This window comes from Salvelinus alpinus, chromosome 25, assembly GCF_045679555.1.
Source record: "Salvelinus alpinus chromosome 25, SLU_Salpinus.1, whole genome shotgun sequence".
In the NCBI taxonomy this organism is placed as follows: domain Eukaryota; kingdom Metazoa; phylum Chordata; class Actinopteri; order Salmoniformes; family Salmonidae; genus Salvelinus; species Salvelinus alpinus.
This window is the reverse complement of record NC_092110.1, coordinates 40,577,703-40,599,913: the sequence shown is the minus strand read 5'-3', so window position 1 is coordinate 40,599,913 and position 22,211 is coordinate 40,577,703. Positions and strand designations below refer to the sequence as shown.

General features: G+C 45.2%; 1 protein-coding gene across 6 annotated transcripts in view; it reads left to right on the top strand.

Moving 5' to 3' along the window:
- LOC139553964 (protein EFR3 homolog B-like) overlaps positions 1-22,211 on the top strand; it is a 64,860-nt gene that overhangs the window by 27,684 nt on the left and 14,965 nt on the right. For all 6 annotated transcript variants that reach the window (XR_011670772.1, XM_071366790.1, XM_071366785.1 and 3 more), the window contains exons 7-15: positions 1,010-1,126; positions 1,980-2,058; positions 2,314-2,449; positions 5,689-5,841; positions 6,270-6,381; positions 9,585-9,636; positions 19,249-19,421; positions 19,583-19,658; positions 19,897-20,058. Coding sequence is in view for 5 of the 6 variants with exons in the window: in XM_071366790.1 (XP_071222891.1) it covers positions 1,010-1,126; positions 1,980-2,058; positions 2,314-2,449; positions 5,689-5,841; positions 6,270-6,381; positions 9,585-9,636; positions 19,249-19,421; positions 19,583-19,658; positions 19,897-20,058 (1,060 nt within the window). In the remaining variant the exon portion in view is untranslated. The remainder of the gene's footprint in view (positions 1-1,009; positions 1,127-1,979; positions 2,059-2,313; positions 2,450-5,688; positions 5,842-6,269; positions 6,382-9,584; positions 9,637-19,248; positions 19,422-19,582; positions 19,659-19,896; positions 20,059-22,211) is intronic.

Below are 22,211 nucleotides of genomic sequence, written 5' to 3'. Positions count from 1 at the left end.
AGCTCGCATCCGCTACAAGACCATGGTGCTTGCCTACGGAGCTGTGAGGGGAACGGCACCTCCGTACCTTCAGGCTCTGATCAGGCCCTACACCCAAACAAGGGCACTGCGTTCATCCACCTCTGGCCTGCTCGCCTCCCTACCTCTGAGGAAGTACAGTTCCCGCTCAGCCCAGTCAAAACTGTTCGCTGCTCTGGCACCCCAATGGTGGAACAAACTCCCTCACGACGCCAGGTCAGCGGAGTCAATCACCACCTTCCGGAGACACCTGAAACCCCACCTCTTTAAGGAATACCTAGGATAGGATAAAGTAATCCTTCTAACCCCCCCCCCCCCCCCCCTTAAAAGAGTTAGATGCACTATTGTAAAGTGGTTGTTCCACTGGATATCATAAGGTGAATGCACCAATTTGTAAGTCGCTCTGGATAAGAGCGTCTGCTAAATGACTTAAATGTAAATGTAAATGTGAAACAAGTCAGTATTCGACGTCCATCCACGTCTTAGGGTGTCGGGAGATGACGTGGAAACCGGCCACCAGGGACAACAGTGAGTGCTGTTACCTTCTAACAGGTTTGTGTTTAGTTAGGGTGTTGTGGATAGGGATGACGTAGGTAAGCATCAGCCTCTGATTCCAAATATTTCAAGTTGGAATCCCTATCCTAAACCTTACCCTTACCTTAACCAGTCGTAGTGCCTCACCGGTGCCCCTAGTGGCCGGTGTTCACGTCATCTCCCGACGTCCTCAGACGTGGATGGACGTCGAATACTGACTTGTATCACAGGTGACCTGGCTGCTTTATTTGATCACCCGGGAAACTTAAAACAGGAAGTGTGTATTTGAGGTTTTTAAAAAAATTCTACTTTGAAATTTCAGACTTGATATATCCTATCTAAAAAAATATACCAACCCCTACAAAAATGTCCATTAATTATAATCCACATAATAATGAACATTTCCTGTGGCAGGAAACTGGTTCAAATGAAGGTCCTACTTGTGTACTGTATGTAGTGGTTCCCCCGGCGATGAGAAGGAGAGTCCTGCTGAGCTGACTGAGAGATGCTTCAGGGAGCTGCTGGGTAGAGCTGCCTACGGAAACATTAAGAACGCTGTCAAACCTGTACTAATGTGAGTCTCACACACACACACACACACACACACACACACTCACTCACTCACTCACTCACTCACTCACTCACTCACTCACTCACTCACTCACTCACTCACTCACTCACTCACTCACTCACTCACTCACTCACTCACACTCTCTCTCTCTCTCTCTCTCTCTCTCTCTCTCTCTCTCTCTCTCTCTCTCTCTCTCTCTCTCTCTCTCTCTCTCTCTCTCTCTCTCTCTCTCTCTCTCTCTCTCTCTCTCTCTCTCTCTCAATTCAATTCAATTCAATTCAAGGGGCTTTATTGGCATGGGAAACATGTGTTAACATTGCCAAAGCAAGTGAGGTAGATAATATACAAAAGTGAAATAAACAATAAAAATTAACAGTAAACATTACACATACAGAAGTTTCAAAACAATAAAGACATTACACATGTCATATTATATATATACAGTGTTGTAACAATGTAGAAATGGTTAAAGTACACAAGGGAAAATAAATTAGCATAAATATGGGTTGTATTTACAATGGTGTTTGTTCTTCACTGGTTGCCCTTTTCTTGTGGCAACAGGTTACAAATCTTGCTGCTGTGATGGCACATTGTGGAATTTCACCCAGTAGATATAGGAGTTTATCAAAATTGGATTTGTTTTCGAATAATTTGTGGGTCTGTGTAATCTGAGGGAATTCTCTCTCTCTAATATGGTGATACATTGGGCAGGAGGTTAGGAAGTGCAGCTCAGTTTCCACCTCATTTTGTGGGCAGTGAGCACATAGCCTGTCTTCTCTTGAGAGCCATCTCTCTCTCTCTCTCACACACACACACAAATAATATTTATGAATCTAACCAAGTGCGTGTGTTATAGGCACCTGGATAACCATTCTCTGTGGGAGGGGAAGAGCTTTGCTGTCCGCTGCTTCAAGATCATCATGTACTCTATCCAGGTCAGGATCATCCTCATATCAGCATTTAGCAGTCTACAACAGTATCTGCTGCTATGTCTAGTATGGTTTCACATTACTAAAATATAATTTGTCTTATCTTCTCTCCTGTCTCCTCTCCTGTCTCCTGTCTCCTCTCTTCTCCTCTCTCCTGTCTCCTCTCCTCTCCTGTCTCCTGTCTCCTCTTTTGTCCTGTCCTGTCTCCTGTACTGTCTCCTCTCCTCTCCTGTCTCCTCTCTTCTCCACTCCTCTCTCTAGTCACAGCATTCTCACCTGGTTATTCAGCAGCTGCTGGGTCATCTAGATGCTAACAGTAAGAATTCAGCCACAGTGCGTGCTGGGATAGTGGAGGTCCTGTCTGAGGCTGCTGTCATTGAGGCCAGTGGCTCTGTGGGTGAGTGTGTGTGTGTGTTTTTTAAAATGTATATTTATTTATTTATTATTCTATTTTTTGGGGTGAGACCCTGTACTATACTAAAACACCCAATCCCAAATTGACCCATAGCCATCGGTTGAGATCTGAGAGGATTGTATAGTCAGGTTGGTTTACAACGTCACAACAATAATGACAATGTGTATCTAAGAGGTCAAAGGTTGTGTGGGGTTTATATTTGATATGTTTTATTTAACCTTTATTTAACTAGATGTAACAGTTTAGCTTCCGCCCCTCTCCTCGCCCCCACCTGGGCTCGAACCAGGGACCCTCTGCACACATCAACAACAGTCACCCTCGAGGCATCGTTACCCATCGCTCCACAAAAGCCGCGGCCCTTGCAGAGCAAAGGGGAACGACTACTTCAAGGTCTCAGAGCGAGTGACGTCACCGATTGAAACGCTATTAGCGCGCACCGCCGCTAACTAGCTAGCCGTTTCACATCGGTTACATAGACATGTCAGTTAAGAACAAGTTCATATTCATCATGACGGCCTACCAGAAGGCCTCCTGCGGGGACGGGGACTCCGATTCAAATTAAAATATAGGACAAAACACACAACATGAGAGACGCCACAACACTACATAAAGAGAGACCTAAGACAACACATGCCAACAACACGGTAGCAACACAACATGGCAGCAGCACAACATGGTACAAACATTGTTGGGCACAGTCAATAGCACAAGGGGCAAGAAGGTAGAGACAACAATACATCACGTGAAGCAGCCACAACTGTCAGTAAGAGTGTCCATGATGGAGTCTTTGAATGAAGAGATGGAGATAAAACTGTCCAGTTTGAGTGTTTTTTTGCAGCTCGTTCCAGTCGCTAGCTGCAGCAATCCGAAAAGAGGGGCAACCCTGGGATGTGTGTGCTTTGGGGACCTTTAACAGAATGTGACTGGCAGAACGGGTGTTGTACGTGGAGGCTGAGGGCTCCAGTAGATATCTCATATAGGGGGGAGTGAGGCTTAAGAGGGTTTTATAAATAAGCATCAACCAGTGGGTCTTACATTTTACATTTAAGTCATTTAGCTGACGCTCTTATCCAGAGCGACTTACAAATTGGAAAGTTCATACATATTCATCGTTCATTCGTCTTGTGGCAGGTATACACAGATGACCAGTTTACAGAGGAGTATAGAGTGCAGTGATGTGTCCTATAAGGAGCATTGGTGGCAAATCTGATGGCCGAATGGTAAATAATATCTAGCCGCTCGAGAGCACCCTTACCTGCCGATCTATAAATTACATCTCCGTAATCTAGCATGGGTAGTATGGTCATCTGAATCAGGGTTAGTTTGGCAGCTGGGTCTCCCGGTCACTGCTGGCACAGGTATTGAACCCGCATCTGTAGCAACAAACTGCCATGCAGTGTCTTAGACCGCTGCGCCAATTGGGCACTGTACAACGTGACCGGTCGGGAGTAGGTTACAGTAAAAACAAAATAATCCTAACAATTCCACACCCTAATTGTAGTCTAAGTTTCTCTTAGAATAACAACCTTTGTGTAACAACAGTTTTAGTAAGTAATAATGATGAGTAGTAACAAAACAATGAGTGTAATCTTTCAGGTGTGCAGCGTGCAGGACAGAGGAATAGCAATTCTTACACTATATTTCTAAATTCAATCACCTTCTTCATCCTCATCATTCAGTTAATTGAAAATCAATTTTGAAGTCGTACACAATTATCAGATTCTATGTAGGTTTATGTCGCCCATTCATTGTCAGTTAGTGACACAGTAGGACCCTAAAGCCTAATCAGTGCTCTAACTCCCCCTTGTGGTGGTCTGGAGCAATGAAGTGGTGACGCAGGGTACCGTACTGAACCAGAAATGACCTCTAAGTCCCGCAGCGTAATCACCAAACTTTTAGTTGAGCAACCACTGTAACAGAAGGCTGTGTGGTGTTGTGATTCTGAATGGTCAGATAGCAACGAAGACAAGAAGCTGCCAAGCTGTGAATCATAGGTGGCTTGTTTCAGTTAGTTCTTGTTATTGATACCAAATATATTTATGTTTTCAAAAAAAGATTGGAGACTAAATATGATTTACATGTTGCTAATAATCCTTTGTTTGTAAGTCAAGCCCACCGGTGCTGCCCCAAAGTTGTGCATCGGTTTTGTTGGTAAACAATCTACCCGTCTATATAGATGAGCAATAGCATTCTAGAACTGTAGCTCCACATTTCCCTGTTATTGTGTATAATGGCCACTAGAGGGAGACAGAGCCTGTCATTGTCCTGTTATTGCGTATAATGGCCACTAGAGGGAGACAGAGCCTGTCATTGTCCTGTTATTGCGTATAATGGCCACTAGAGGGAGACAGAGCCTGTCATTGTCCTGTTATTGCGTATAATGGCCACGAGAGGGAGACAGAGCCTGTCATTGTCCTGTTATTGTGTATAAAGGCCACTAGAGGGAGACAGAGCCAGTCATTGTCCTGTTATTGCGTATAATGGCCACTAGAGGGAGACAGAGCCTGTCATTGTCCTGTTATTGCGTATAATGGCCACTAGAGGGAGACAGAGCCTGTCATTGTCCTGTTATTGCGTATAATGGCCACTAGAGGGAGACAGAGCCTGTCATTGTCCTGTTATTGCGTATAATGGCCACTAGAGGGAGACAGAGCCTGTCATTGTCCTGTTATTGCGTATAAAGGCCACTAGAGGGAGACAGAGCCAGTCATTGTCCTGTTATTGCGTATAATGGCCACTAGAGGGAGACAGAGCCTGTCATTGTCCTGTTATTGCGTATAAAGGCCACTAGAGGGAGACAGAGCCATTCATTGTCTTGTCTAATTTTTATTTACAATGACGGCCTACCGGCCAATGACGGCCTGTTCTGCCCCTGCCTTGTTCAGGGGCAGAATGACAGATTTGTACCTTGCCAGCTTGGAGATTTGATCAAGGAACCTTTCGGTTAGTTACCCAACGCTCTAACCACTAGGCTGCCTGTTGTCATTGTCCTGTTATTGTGTATAATGGCCACTAGAGGGAGACAGAGCCTGTCATTGTCAATAAATTACAGGTGCATTCTAGATACACTATTGCTCAACTAACATACACACAACCAATAATTGTGTGCGTGGGTCTGTTTGTGTGTCTGTGTGTATGTGTGTTTGTGTGTATGTGTGTGTGTGTGTGTGTGTGTGTGTGTGTGTGTGTGTGTGTGTGTGTGTGTATGTGTGTGTGTGTAGGCCCAACAGTGCTGGAGGTATTTAACACCCTGTTGAAACAGTTGAGGCTGAGTGTGGACTATGAACTGACTGGAAGCTGTGACCCGTATTGCAACAACAAGACAACTACTGAGCAGGAGAGACAACTACAGGAGGCTGTCATCAAGACCATCGGTCAGTAGGGGGGGTGTGTGTGTGTGTGTGTGTGTGTGTGTGTGTGTGTGTGTGTGTGTGTGTGTGTGTGTGTGTGTGTGTGTGTGTGTGTGTGTGTGTGTGTGTGTGTGTGTGTGTGTGTGTGTGTGTGTGTGTGTGACCAGAAGTCCTCACAAGGATAGTAAAACCAGGAAAATTCTGACAAGTGGGGACCGTTCTCCGGTCCCCACAAGGAAAAAGGCTTTAGTAGGTTTAGTGTTACAATTACAACTAGGGTTAGTGGTTGGGGTGTGGGGTTAAGATTAGGGTTAGGGGTTAGAGAAAATAGGATGGGAATCAATTGTTTAGTCCCCACAAGGATAGTACAACAAACGTCTGTGTGTGTGTGTGTGTGTGTGCTCGTTTGTGTTGGCATATCTTGATACTCTGTGCGTGTTCTGTCCATCCAGGATCCTTTGCCAACACGTTGCCTATCTACCAGAGGGCAGAGGTCATGCTGTTCATCATGGGGAAGATCCCTGTTCCTGGGATATACCCTGCTCTGGGCTCACCTATGGCTGGGTAGGTTCCTGTAATATACCCTGCTCTGGGCTCACCTATGGCTGGGTAGGTTCCTGTAATATACCCTGCTCTGGGCTCACCTATGGCTGGGTAGGTTCCTGTAATATACCCTGCTCTGGGCTCACCTATGGCTGGGTAGGTTCCTGTAATATACCCTGCTCTGGGCTCACCTATGGCTGGGTAGGTTCCTGTAATATACCCTGCTCTGGGCTCACCTATGGCTGGGTAGGTTCCTGTAATATACCCTGCTCTGGGCTCACCTATGGCTGGGTAGGTTCCTGTAATATACCCTGCCCTGGGCTCATCTATGGCTTGTTAGGCTCCTGTAATATACCCTGCCCTGGGCTCACCTATGGCTGGGTAGGTTCCTGTAATATACCCTGCTCCGGGCTCACCTATGGCTGGGTAGGTTCCTGTAATATACCCTGCTCCGGGCTCACCTATGGCTGGGTAGGTTCCTGTAATATACCCTGCTCTGGGCTCACCTATGGCTGGGTAGGTCACAATCAGAATGAATTCATGCATGTAAGCAAGCCTTCGCCATGGAAGCCTTGTCTGAGCTAGAATGGCCCGTAGGGGCAGGAGCTTATCTCCTGTTTCTGTAGTGAGACAGTTTGATGTACAAGGACACCCCCTGGACAGGACACTAGTCTATCTCCTGTTTCTGTAGTGAGACAGCTTGATGTACAAGGACACCCCCTGGACAGGACACTAGTCTATCTCCTGTTTCTGTAGTGAGACAGCTTGATGTACAAGGACACCCCCTGGACAGGACACTAGTCTATCTCCTGTTTCTGTAGTGAGACAGCTTGATGTACAAGGACACCCCCTGGACAGGACACTAGTCTATCTCCTGTTTCTGTAGTGAGACAGCTTGATGTACAAGGACACCCCCTGGACAGGACACTAGTCTATCTCCTGTTTCTGTAGTGAGACAGCTTGATGTACAAGGACACCCCCTGGACAGGACACTAGTCTATCTCCTGTTTCTGTAGTGAGACAGCTTGATGTACAAGGACACCCCCTGGACAGGACACTAGTCTATCTCCTGTTTCTGTAGTGAGACAGTTTGATGTACAAGGACACCCCCTGGACAGGACACTAGTCTATCTCCTGTTTCTGTAGTGAGACAGTTTGATGTACAAGGACACCCCCTGGACAGGACACTAGTCTATCTCCTGTTTCTGTAGTGAGACAGCTTGATGTACAAGGACACCCCCTGGAATACCACCATTGTCCCTGTACCTAATAAAGCGAAGGTAACTGAGCTAAATGACTATCGCCCCGTAGCACTCACCTCTGTCATCATGAAGTGCTTTGAGAGACTAGTCAAGGATCATATCACCTCCACCCTACCTGACACCCTAGACCCACAATTTGCTTACCGCCCCAATAGATCCACAAACGATGCAATCGTCACCACACTGCACACTGCCCTAACCCATCTGGACAAGAGGAATACCTATGTAAGAATGATGTTCATTGACTATAGTTCAGCCTTCAACACCATAGTGCCCTCAAAGCTCATCATTAAGCTCGAGGCCCTGGGTCTGAACCCCGCCCTGTGCAACTGGGTCCTGGACTTCCTGATGGGCCGCCCCCCCCCAGGTGGTGAGGGTAGGAAACAACATCTCCACTTCGCTGATCCTCAACACAGGGGCCCACAAGGGTGCGTGCTCAGTCCCCTCCTGTACTCCCTGTTCACACATAACTGCATCAACCAATAACTAACTCAATCATCAAGTCTGCAGACGACACAACAGTAGTGGGCTTGATTACCAACAACGATGAGACATTCTACAGGGAGGAGGTGTGGGCTCTGGGAGTGTGGTTCCTTGGCGTACACACCACTGGCAAACTGAAATGGTCCACCCACACCGACAGCGTGGTGAAGAAGGCGCAACAGCGCAACTTCAACCTCAGGAGGCTGAATACATTTAGCTTAACACCTAAAACCCTCACAAACTTTTACAGATGCAAAATTGAGAGCATCCTGTCGGGCTGTATCACCTCCTGGTACGGCAACTGCACCACCCACAACCGCAGGGCTCTCTAGAGGGTGGTGCAGTCTGTTCAACGCATCACCAAGGCCAAACTTCCCGCCCTCCTGGACACCTACAGAACACAATGCCATAGAAAGGCCAAAAAGATCATCAAGGACATCAACCACCCGAGCCACTGCCTGTTCACCCCGCTATCATCCAGAAGGCGAGGTCAGTACAGGTGCATCAAAGCTGGGACCGAGAGACTGAAAAACAGCTTCTATCTCAAGGCCATCAGACTGTTAAACAGCCATCACTAACATTGAGTGGCTGCTGCCTATAGACACAGATTAGGAATCACTGGCCACTTTAAGGAAATGAAACACTAGCCACTTTAATAATGTCTCTGTATCTTGCATTACTCATCTCATCTGTATAAACTGTATTCTATACTATTCTATAGTATCTTAGTCCAAATCCGCTCTGACGTATATGTATATACTGTATTGATAATCCATTCCTTACTTAGATTTACATGTATTTTGGGTATATGTTGTGAAACTGTTAGATATTGCTGCACTGTTGGAGCTTGAAACGCAAGCATTTTGCTACACCCACAATAACATCAGCTAAACATGTGTATGTAACCATTTGATTTGATTCAGTCTATCTCCTGTTTCCGTAGTGTTAGACAGCTTGATGTACACGTACAGCCCCGGGAAAGGACGCTAGTCTATCGCAGGACCTTAGCCAATGTATCTCCTTAATGCTAACGCTTCGATCACACCGACAGAGTCATGGCATTGTGGTACACCAGAATTACATTCATTTCCAGTGAAACGCTGCGTTTGCCTTGCAGCATTGCGTTGCAGAGGAAGTTGCAGGGTGTTCTGTGTGGTGCAGATGTTGGATTTACCCAACGTATGCGTCAAACTGTATTCGTAGACGGCTTGACGGAAATGGTAGCAGAAGATGACCGTTGAACTTTTGTTGCACACATATCCAGATGATGCTGTGTACTATTTTGTGTAACGACGCTGTCGGTGTGTTGAAAGCGTAAGTGACAAGCAGAGGCGTCATGTAAACAAAACCATCAAACTTGATACGAGGCTGAAAAGTGAAACTGCCCTGTGTAATGGTGTTGGTTTTGAATTCCAATCCATGATTTGAGTGATTGTAGCAGCTCTGTCTCTCTCTCCTCTATATATATATATATATCAGGTTTGAAGGCAGTAGGATGATCCAAGTCATGCTGTTGAAGTCTCTACTGCAGGTGAGATATACTTTATACTGTTAAAGTCTCTACTGCAGGTGAGATATACTTTATACTGTTAAAGTCTCTACTGCAGGTGAGATATACTTTATACTGTTGAAGTCTCTACTGCAGGTGAGATATACTTTATACTGTTAAAGTCTCTACTGCAGGTGAGATATACTTTATACTGTTAAAGTCTCTACTGCAGGTGAGATATACTTTATACTGTTAAAGTCTCTACTGCAGGTGAGATATACTTTATACTGTTAAAGTCTCTACTGCAGGTGAGATATACTTTATACTGTTAAAGTCTCTACTGCAGGTGAGATATACTTTATACTGTTAAAGTCTCTACTGCAGGTGAGATATACTTTATACTGTTAAAGTCTTTACTGCAGGTGAGATATACTTTATACTGTTAAAGTCTCTACTGCAGGTGAGATATACTTTATACTGTTAAAGTCTCTACTGCAGGTGAGATATACTTTATACTGTTAAAGTCTCTACTGCAGGTGAGATATACTTTATACTGTTAAAGTCTCTACTGCAGGTGAGATATACTTTATACTGTTAAAGTCTCTACTGCAGGTGAGATATACTTTATACTGTTACAGTCTTTACTGCAGGTGAGATATACTTTATACTGTTAAAGTCTCTACTGCAGGTGAGATATACTTTATACTGTTAAAGTCTCTACTGCAGGTGAAATAGACTTGATACTGTTGAAGTCTCTACTGCAGGTGAGATATACTTTATACTGTTAAAGTCTCTACTGCAGGTGAGATATACTTTATACTGTTAAAGTCTCTACTGCAGGTGAGATATACTTTATACTGTTAAAGTCTCTACTGCAGGTGAGATATACTTTATACTGTTAAAGTCTCTACTGCAGGTGAGATATACTTTATACTGTTAAAGTCTCTACTGCAGGTGAGATATACTTTATACTGTTAAAGTCTCTACTGCAGGTGAGATATACTTTATACTGTTAAAGTCTCTACTGCAGGTGAGATATACTTTATACTGTTAAAGTCTCTACTGCAGGTGAGATATACTTTATACTGTTAAAGTCTCTACTGCAGGTGAGATATACTTTATACTGTTAAAGTCTCTACTGCAGGTGAGATATACTTTATACTGTTAAAGTCTCTACTGCAGGTGAGATATACTTTATACTGTTAAAGTCTCTACTGCAGGTGAGATATACTTTATACTGTTAAAGTCTCTACTGCAGGTGAGATATACTTTATACTGTTAAAGTCTCTACTGCAGGTGAGATATACTTTATACTGTTAAAGTCTCTACTGCAGGTGAGATATACTTTATACTGTTAAAGTCTCTACTGCAGGTGAGATATACTTTATACTGTTAAAGTCTCTACTGCAGGTGAGATATACTTTATACTGTTAAAGTCTCTACTGCAGGTGAGATATACTTTATACTGTTAAAGTCTTTACTGCAGGTGAGATATACTTTATACTGTTAAAGTCTCTACTGCAGGTGAGATATACTTTATACTGTTAAAGTCTCTACTGCAGGTGAGATATACTTTATACTGTTAAAGTCTCTACTGCAGGTGAGATATACTTTATACTGTTAAAGTCTCTACTGCAGGTGAGATATACTTTATACTGTTAAAGTCTCTACTGCAGGTGAGATATACTTTATACTGTTAAAGTCTCTACTGCAGGTGAGATATACTTTATACTGTTAAAGTCTCTACTGCAGGTGAGATATACTTTATACTGTTAAAGTCTCTACTGCAGGTGAGATATACTTTATACTGTTAAAGTCTCTACTGCAGGTGAGATATACTTTATACTGTTAAAGTCTCTACTGCAGGTGAGATATACTTTATACTGTTAAAGTCTCTACTGCAGGTGAGATATACTTTATACTGTTAAAGTCTCTACTGCAGGTGAGATATACTTTATACTGTTAAAGTCTCTACTGCAGGTGAGATATACTTTATACTGTTAAAGTCTCTACTGCATGTGAGATATACTTTATACTGTTAAAGTCTCTACTGCAGGTGAGATATACTTTATACTGTTAAAGTCTCTACTGCAGGTGAGATATACTTTATACTGTTAAAGTCTTTACTGCAGGTGAGATATACTTTATACTGTTAAAGTCTCTACTGCAGGTGAGATATACTTTATACTGTTAAAGTCTCTACTGCAGGTGAGATATACTTTATACTGTTAAAGTCTCTACTGCAGGTGAGATATACTTTATACTGTTAAAGTCTCTACTGCAGGTGAGATATACTTTATACTGTTAAAGTCTCTACTGCAGGTGAGATATACTTTATACTGTTAAAGTCTCTACTGCAGGTGAGATATACTTTATACTGTTAAAGTTTCTACTGCAGGTGAGATATACTTTATACTGTTAAAGTCTCTACTGCAGGTGAAATATACTTTATACTGTTAAAGTCTCTACTGCAGGTGAGATATACTTTATACTGTTAAAGTCTCTACTGCAGGTGAGATATACTTTATACTGTTAAAGTCTCTACTGCAGGTGAGATATACTTTATACTGTCAAAGTCTCTACTGCAGGTGAGATATACTTTATACTGTTGAAGTCTCTACTGCAGGTGAGATATACTTTATACTGTTAAAGTCTCTACTGCAGGTGAAATAGACTTTATACTGTTAAAGTCTCTACTGCAGGTGAAATAGACTTTATACTGTTAAAGTCTCTACTGCAGGTGAGATATACTTTATACTGTTAAAGTCTCTACTGCAGGTGAGATATACTTTATACTGTTAAAGTCTTTACTGCAGGTGAGATATACTTTATACTGTTAAAGTCTCTACTGCAGGTGAGATATACTTTATACTGTTAAAGTCTCTACTGCAGGTGAGATATACTTTATACTGTTAAAGTCTCTACTGCAGGTGAGATATACTTTATACTGTTAAAGTCTCTACTGCAGGTGAGATATACTTTATACTGTTAAAGTCTCTACTGCAGGTGAGATATACTTTATACTGTTAAAGTCTCTACTGCAGGTGAGATATACTTTATACTGTTAAAGTCTCTACTGCAGGTGAGATATACTTTATACTGTTGAAGTCTCTACTGCAGGTGAAATAGACTTTATACTGTTAAAGTCTCTACTGCAGGTGAAATAGACTTTATACTGTTAAAGTCTCTACTGCAGGTGAAATAGACTTTATACTGTTAAAGTCTCTACTGCAGGTGAGATATACTTTATACTGTTAAAGTCTCTACTGCAGGTGAAATAGACTTTATACTGTTAAAGTCTCTACTGCAGGTGAAATAGACTTTATACTGTTAAAGTCTCTACTGCAGGTGAAATAGACTTTATACTGTTAAAGTCTTTACTGCAGGTGAGATATACTTTATACTGTTAAAGTCTTTACTGCAGGTGAGATATACTTTATACTGTTAAAGTCTCTACTGCAGGTGAGATATACTTTATACTGTTACAGTCTTTACTGCAGGTGAGATATACAGTGGGGAGAACAAGTATTTGATACACTGCCGATTTTGCAGGTTTTCCTACTTACAAAGCATGTAGAGGTCTGTCATTTTTATCATAGGTACACTTCAACTGTGAGAGACTGAATCTAAAACAAAAATCCAGAAAATCACATTGTATGATTTTTAAATAATTAATTTGCATTTTATTGCATGACATAAGTATTTGATCACCTACCAACCAGTAAGAATTCCGGCTCTCACAGACCTGTTAGTTTTTCTTTAAGAAGCCCTCCTGTTCTCCACTCATTACCTGTATTAACTGCACCTGTTTGAACTAGTTACCTGTATAAAAGACACCTGTCCACACACTCAATCAAACAGATTCCAACCTCTCCACAATGGCCAAGACCAGAGAGCTGTGTAAGGACATCAGGGATAAAATTGTAGACCTGCACAAGGCTGGGATGGGCTACAGGACAATAGGCAAGCAGCTTGGTGAGAAGGAAACAACTGTTGGCGCAATTATTAGAAAATGGAAGAAGTTCAAGATGACGGTCAATCACCCTCGGTCTGGGGCTCCATGCAAGATTTCACCTCGTGGGGCATCAATGATCATGAGGAAGGTGAGGGATCAGCCCAGAACTACACGGCAGGACCTGGTCAATGACCTGAAGAGAGCTGGGACCACAGTCTCAAAGAAAACCATTAGTAACACACTACGCCGTCATGGATTAAAATCCTGCAGCGCACGCAAGGTCCCCCTGCTTAAGCCAGTGCATGTCCAGGCCCGTCTGAAGTTTGCCAATGACCATCTGGATGATCCAGAGGAGGAATGGGAGAAGGTCATGTGGTCTGATGAGACAAAAATAGAGCTTTTTGGTCTAACTCCACTCGCCGTGTTTGGAGGAAGAAGAAGTATGAGTACAACCCCAAGAACACCATCCCAACCGTGAAGCATGGAGGTGGAAACATCATTCTTTGGGGATGCTTTTCTGCAAAGGGGACAGGACGACTGCACCGTATTGAGGGGAGGATGGATGGGGCCATGTATCGCGAGATCTTGGCCAACAACCTCCTTCCCTCAGTAAGAGCATTGAAGATGGGTCGTGGCTGGGTCTTCCAGCATGACAACGACACGAAGCACACAGCCATGGCAACTAAGGAGTGGCTCCGTAAGAAGCATCTCAAGGTCCTGGAGTGGCCTAGTCAGTCTCCAGACCTGAACCCAATAGAAAATCTTTGGAGGGAGCTGAAAGTCCGTATTGCCCAGCGACAGCCCCGAAACCTGAAGGATCTGGAGAAGATCTGTAGGGAGGAGTGGGCCAAAATCCCTGCTGCAGTGTGTGCAAACCTAGTCAAGAACTACAGGAAACGTATGATCTCTGTAATTGCAAACAAAGGTTTCTGTACCAAATATTAAGTTCTGCTTTTCTGATGTATCAAATACTTATGTCATGCAATAAAATGCAAATTAATTACTTAAAAATCATACAATGTGATTTTCTGGATTTTTGTTTTAGATTCCGTCTCTCATAGTTGAAGTGTACCTATGATAAAAATTACAGACCTCTACATGCTTTGTAAGTAGGAAAACCTGCAAAATCGGCAGTGTATCAAATACTTGTTCTCCCCACTGTACTTTATACTGTTAAAGTCTTTACTGCAGGTGAGATATACTTTATACTGTTAAAGTCTCTACTGCAGGTGAGATATACTTTATACTGTTAAAGTCTCTACTGCAGGTGAGATATACTTTATACTGTTAAAGTCTCTACTGCAGGTGAGATATACTTTATACTGTTAAAGTCTCTACTGCAGGTGAAATATACTTTATACTCATTGTTCAAAGCAGGATAGAAGTCAGTCCATTCAGGAAGTAAACTGACATTAAAGTAAAACAATTGAAGAAATGTCATATATTTTCAAAGACTTTTCAAGAAACTGAAAAGTAGAAAATATTCTTTTCAAAAGTTGTTGATTTTTTAAAATGTAAATTCAAATCACTGCCTTCAACTGAACTGGCTACAAGCCTGATACAGAGATTATATATCGCGTTCTACATGTCAAAATGCTAGCAGTGAAGCAGAGTTTAGAGACGGGGAGATAACCAATGGTAGCAGAGGTTAAAGACGGGGAGATGACCAATGGTAGCAGAGGTTAGAGACGGGGAGATAACCAATGGCAGCAGAGGTTAGAGACGGGGAGATAACCAATGGCAGCAGAGGTTAGAGACGGGGAGATAACCAATGGCAGCAGAGGTTAGAGATGGGGAGATAACCAATGGCAGCAGAGGTTAGAGACGGGGAGATAACCAATGGTAGCAGAGGTTAGAGACGGGGAGTTGACCAATGGTAGCAGAGGTTAGAGATGGGGAGATAACCAATGGTAGCAGAGGTTAGAGACGGGGAGATAACCAATGGTAGCAGAGGTTAGAGACGGGGAGATGACCAATGGTAGCAGAGGTTAGAGACGGGGAGATAACCAATGGTAGCATCAATTAAGGAGGGGGAGATAACCAATGGTAGCAGAGGTTAGAGACGGGGAGATAACCAATGGTAGAAGAGGTTAGAGACGGGGAGATAACCAATGGTAGCAGAGGTTAGAGACGGGGAGATAACCAATGGCAGCAGAGGTTAGAGACGGGGAGATAACCAATGGTAGCAGAGGTTAGAGACGGGGAGATAACCAATGGTAGCAGAGGTTAGAGACGGGGAGATAACCAATGGTAGCCGAGGTTAGAGACGGGGAGATAACCAATGGTAGCAGAGGTTAGAGACGGGGAGATAACCAATGGTAGCAGAGGTTAGAGACGGGGAGATAACCAATGGTAGCAGAGGTTAGAGACGGGGAGATAACCAATGGTAGCAGAGGTTAGAGACGGGGAGATAACCAATGGCAGCAGAGGTTAGAGACGGGGAGATAACCAATGGTAGCAGAGGTTAGAGACGGGGAGATAACCAATGGTAGCAGAGGTTAGAGACGGGGAGATAACCAATGGTAGCAGAGGTTAGAGACGGGGAGATAACCAATGGTAGCAGAGGTTAGAGACGGGGAGATAACCAATGGTAGCAGAGGTTAGAGACGGGGAGATAACCAATGGTAGCAGAGGTTAGAGACGGGGAGATAACCAATGGCAGCAGAGGTTAGAGACGGGGAGATAACCAATGGTAGCAGAGGTTAGAGACGGGGAGATAACCAATGGCAGCAGAGGTTAGAGATGGGGAGATAACCAATGGCAGCAGAGGTTAGAGACGGGGAGATAACCAATGGTAGCAGAGGTTAGAGACGGGGAGTTGACCAATGGTAGCATCAATTAAGGAGGGGGAGATAACCAATGGTAGCAGAGGTTAGAGACGGGGAGATAACCAATGGTAGCAGAGGTTAGAGACGGGGAGATAACCAATGGCAGCAGAGGTTAGAGATGGGGAGATAACCAATGGCAGCAGAGGTTAGAGACGGGGAGATAACCAATGGTAGCAGAGGTTAGAGACGGGGAGATAACCAATGGCAGCAGAGGTTAGAGATGGGGAGATAACCAATGGCAGCAGAGGTTAGAGACGGGGAGATAACCAATGGTAGCAGAGGTTAGAGACGGGGAGTTGACCAATGGTAGCATCAATTAAGGAGGGGGAGATAACCAATGGTAGCAGAGGTTAGAGACGGGGAGATAACCAATGGTAGCAGAGGTTAGAGACGGGGAGATAACCAATGGTAGCAGAGGTTAGAGACGGGGAGATAACCAATGGTAGCAGAGGTTAGAGACGGGGAGATAACCAATGGTAGCAGAGGTTAGAGACGGGGAGATAACCAATGGTAGCAGAGGTTAGAGACGGGGAGATAACCAATGGTAGCAGAGGTTAGAGAACGGGGAGATAACCAATGGTAGCAGAGGTTAGAGACGGGGAGATAACCAATGGTAGCAGAGGTTAGAGACGGGGAGATAACCAATGGTAGCAGAGGTTAGAGACGGGGAGATAACCAATGGTAGCAGAGGTTAGAGACGGGGAGATAACCAATGGTAGCAGAGGTTAGAGACGGGGAGATAACCAATGGTAGCAGAGGTTAGAGACGGGGAGTTGACCAATGGTAGCATCAATTAAGGAGGGGGAGATAACCAATGGTAGCAGAGGTTAGAGACGGGGAGATAACCAATGGTAGCAGAGGTTAGAGACGGGGAGATAACCAATGGTAGCAGAGGTTAGAGACGGGGAGATAACCAATGGTAGCAGAGGTTAGAGACGGGGAGATAACCAATGGTAGCAGAGGTTAGAGACGGGGAGATAACCAATGGTAGCAGAGGTTAGAGACGGGGAGATAACCAATGGTAGCAGAGGTTAGAGACGGGGAGATAACCAATGGTAGCAGAGGTTAGAGACGGGGAGATAACCAATGGTAGCAGAGGTTAGAGACGGGGAGATAACCAATGGTAGCAGAGGTTAGAGACGGGGAGATAACCAATGGTAGCAGAGGTTAGAGACGGGGAGATAACCAATGGTAGCAGAGGTTAGAGACGGGGAGATAACCAATGGTAGCAGAGGTTAGAGACGGGGAGATAACCAATGGTAGCAGAGGTTAGAGACGGGGAGATAACCAATGGTAGCAGAGGTTAGAGGCGGGGAGATAACCAATGGTAGCAGAGGTTAGAGACGGGGAGATAACCAATGGTAGCAGAGGTTAGAGACGGGGAGATAACCAATGGTAGCAGAGGTTAGAGACGGGGAGATAACCAATGGTAGCAGAGGTTAGAGACGGGGAGATAACCAATGGTAGCAGAGGTTAGAGACGGGGAGATAACCAATGGTAGCAGAGGTTAGAGACGGGGAGATAACCAATGGTAGCAGAGGTTAGAGACGGGGAGATAACCAATGGTAGCAGAGGTTAGAGACGGGGAGATAACCAATGGTAGCAGAGGTTAGAGACGGGGAGATAACCAATGGTAGCAGAGGTTAGAGGCGGGGAGATAACCAATGGTAGCAGAGGTTAGAGACGGGGAGATAACCAATGGTAGCAGAGGTTAGAGACGGGGAGATAACCAATGGTAGCAGAGGTTAGAGACGGGGAGATAACCAATGGTAGCAGAGGTTAGAGACGGGGAGATAACCAATGGTAGCAGAGGTTAGAGACGGGGAGATAACCAATGGTAGCAGAGGTTAGAGACGGGGAGATAACCAATGGTAGCAGAGGTTAGAGGCGGGGAGATAACCAATGGTAGCAGAGGTTAGAGACGGGGAGATAACCAATGGTAGCAGAGGTTAGAGACGGGGAGATAACCAATGGTAGCAGAGGTTAGAGACGGGGAGATAACCAATGGTAGCAGAGGTTAGAGACGGGGAGATAACCAATGGTAGCAGAGGTTAGAGACGGGGAGATAACCAATGGTAGCAGAGGTTAGAGGCGGGGAGATAACCAATGGTAGCAGAGGTTAGAGACGGGGAGATAACCAATGGTAGCAGAGGTTAGAGACGGGGAGATAACCAATGGTAGCAGAGGTTAGAGACGGGGAGATAACCAATGGTAGCAGAGGTTAGAGACGGGGAGATAACAGATATATAGATATTGTCACTGGTCATATTCCCCTCTGTTACTCCTGTTATTGCTAAGACCATAGACCCTAATATCTCTCTCTCCATCACTCTCTTACTATCTCTCTCCCTCTCTCTCTCCCTCACTCTCTTACTCTCTCTCTCTCTCTCCCTCACTCTTTTCTCTCTCACTCCATCACTCTCTTACTATCTCTCTCCCTCTCTCTCTCTCTCTCTCTCTCTCTCTCTCTCTCTCTCTCTCTCTCTCTCTCTCTCTCTCTCTCTCTCTCTCTTTCCCTCTCTCTCTCTCTCTCTCTCTCTCTCTCTCTCTCTCTCTTACTCTCTCCCTCTCTCTCTCCCTCACTCTCTTACTCTCTCTCTCTCTCTCCCTCACTCTTTTCTCTCTCACTCCATCACTCTCTTACTATCTCTCTCCCTCTCTCTCTCCCTCACTCTCTTACTCTCTCTCTCTCTCTCTCTCTCTCTCTCTCTCTCTCTCTCTCTCTCTCTCTCTCTCTCTCTCTCTCTCTCTCTCTCTCTCTCTCTCTCTCTCTCTCTCTCTCTCTCTCTCTCTCTCTCTCTCTCTCTCTCTCTCTCTCTCTCTCTCTCTCTTCCTCTGTCTCTCTCTCTCTTCCTCCTCCTCCTCCCCCAGGTGACAGAGCGGTATGAGAGTAGTAACATGTTGGCAGCTCTGCCCTCGTCTTTCTTGGAGCCTCTCCTCTCCTTCACCTTGATGGAAGATCCTGAGATCAGGCTGCTGGTACTCTCCATACTCATCAGCCTCATAGACAGACACCAGAACACACACAAGTTCACCCTCCTCAGGTCAGTGTCACACACACACACACAAACGCACTCAAGTTTTATGTTCCGTTGAGTTGTTGGTAAATGCCGGTCAGGCATTAGCAATCAATGAGAAGCAGCCAGGTACGACGTGATGTGTCCCTCGTCTCTCTCCATCTCGTTCTTTCTCTCACTCTCCTCAGCATCCTTTCAGATATCTCAGTCCTCAAGCTGAAGGTGGACAAGTGTTCCAGACAGGACAACCTCTTCATGAAGAAGGTGTGTGTGTGTGTGTGTGTGTGTGTGTGTGTGTGTGTGTGTGTGTGTGTGTGTGTGTGTGTGTGTGTGTGTGTGTGTGTGTGTGTGTGTGTGTGTGTGTGTGTGTGTGTTTTTGCTGTAATGATTGCTGTAAAGTTCACAACCATGTAACCTCCCGTAAATGCAGTTTAACTAAACTCTTCTCCTCTTATGAAAGATGAATGGTTGTAAAGTATTGTAACGTTTGCCGTGTGTGTAGCACGGCCAGCGTCTCTACAGACACATCTTCCTGACTTGTTCGGAAGAGAACAGTGGGCGGAGCCATTACCAGGCTCTCTACACCCTATTGGCTCTCCTCAGTGTGGAACTGGCCAATGAGGAAGTGGTGGTGGACCTGATACGCCTGGCCCTCGCACTGCAGGTAGACACACACATACACACACACACGCACGTACACACATACATACACACATACATACATACACACACACACACACACACACACACACATCCACAGTACCATGACCAGCACCATGACCAACACCATGACCAGTACCATGACCAGTACCATGACCAACACCATGACCAACACCATGACCAGTACCATGACCAGTACCATGACCAACACCATGACCAGTACCATGACCAGTACCATGGCCAACACCATGACCAGCACCATGACAAGAACCATGACCAGCACCATGACCAACACCATGACCAACACCATGACCAGTACCATGACCAACACCATGACCAGCACCATGACCAGCACCATGACCAACACCATGACCAGTACCATGACCAGTACCATGACCAACACCATGACCAGCACCATGACAAGAACCATGACCAGCACCATGACCAGCACCATGACCAACACCATGACCAGTACCATGACCAACACCATGACCAGCACCATGACCAGTACCATGACCAACACCATGACCCACACCATGACCAGCACCATGACCAACACCATGACCAACACCATGACCAGTACCATGCCCAACACCAAGACCAGCACCATGACCAACACCATGACCAACACCATGACCAGCACCATGACCAACACCATGACCAGCACCATGACCAGTACCATGACCAACACCATGACCAACACCATGACCAGCACCATGACCAACACCATGACCAACACCATGACCAGTACCATGACCAACACCATGACCAGCACCATGACCAACACCATGACCAACACCATGACCAGCACCATGACCAACACCATGACCAGCACCATGACCAGTACCATGACCAACACCATGACCAGCACCATGACCAACACCATGACCAGCACCATGACCAGTACCATGACCAACACCATGACCAGTACCATGACCAACACCATGACCAGCACCATGACCAACACCATGACCAACACCATGACCAGCACCATGACCAACACCATGACCAACACCATGACCAGTACCATGACCAACACCATGACCAGCACCATGACCAGTACCATGACCAGTACCATGACCAGCACCATGACCAACACCATGACCAACACCATGACCAACACCATGACCAACACCATGACCAGCACCATGACCAACACCATGACCAACACCATGACCAGTACCATGACCAACACCATGACCAGCACCACGACCAACACCATGACCAACACCATGACCAACACCATGACCAACACCATGACCAACACCATGACCAACACCATGACCAACACCATGACCAACACCATGACCCACACCATGACCAGCACCATGACCAACACCATGACCAGCACCATGACCAGCACCATGACCAGCACCATGACCAGCACCATGACCAGTACCATGACCAACACCATGACCAGCACCATGACCAACACCATGACCAACACCATGACCAGTACCATGACCAGCACCATGACCAGCACCATGACCAACACCATGACCAACACCATGACCAGCACCATGACCAACACCATGACCAACACCATGACCAGCACCATGACCAACACCATGACCAGTACCATGACCAGCACCATGACCAACACCATGACCAGCACCATGACCAGCACCATGACCAACACCATGACCAACACCATGACCAACACCATGACCAGCACCATGACCAACACCATGACCAACACCATGACCAGTACCATGACCAGTACCATGACCAGCACCATGACCAACACCATGACCAACACCATGACCAACACCATGACCCGTACCATGACATTTAACATTTACATTTAAGTCATTTAGCAGACGCTCTTATCCAGAGCGACTTACAAATTGGTGCATTCACCTTATGACATCCAGTGGAACAACCACTTTACAATAGTGCATCTAAATCTTTTAAGGGGGGGGGGGGTCAGAAGGATTACTTTATCCTATCCTAGGTATTCCTTGAAGAGGTGGGGTTTCAGGTGTCTCCGGAAGGTGGTGATTGACTCCGCTGTCCTGGCGTCGTGAGGGAGTTTGTTCCACCATTGGGGTGCCAGAGCAGCGAACAGTTTTGACTGGGCTGAGCGGGAACTGTACTTCCTCAGTGGTAGGGAGGCGAGCAGGCCAGAGGTGGATGAACGCAGTACCCTTGTTTGGG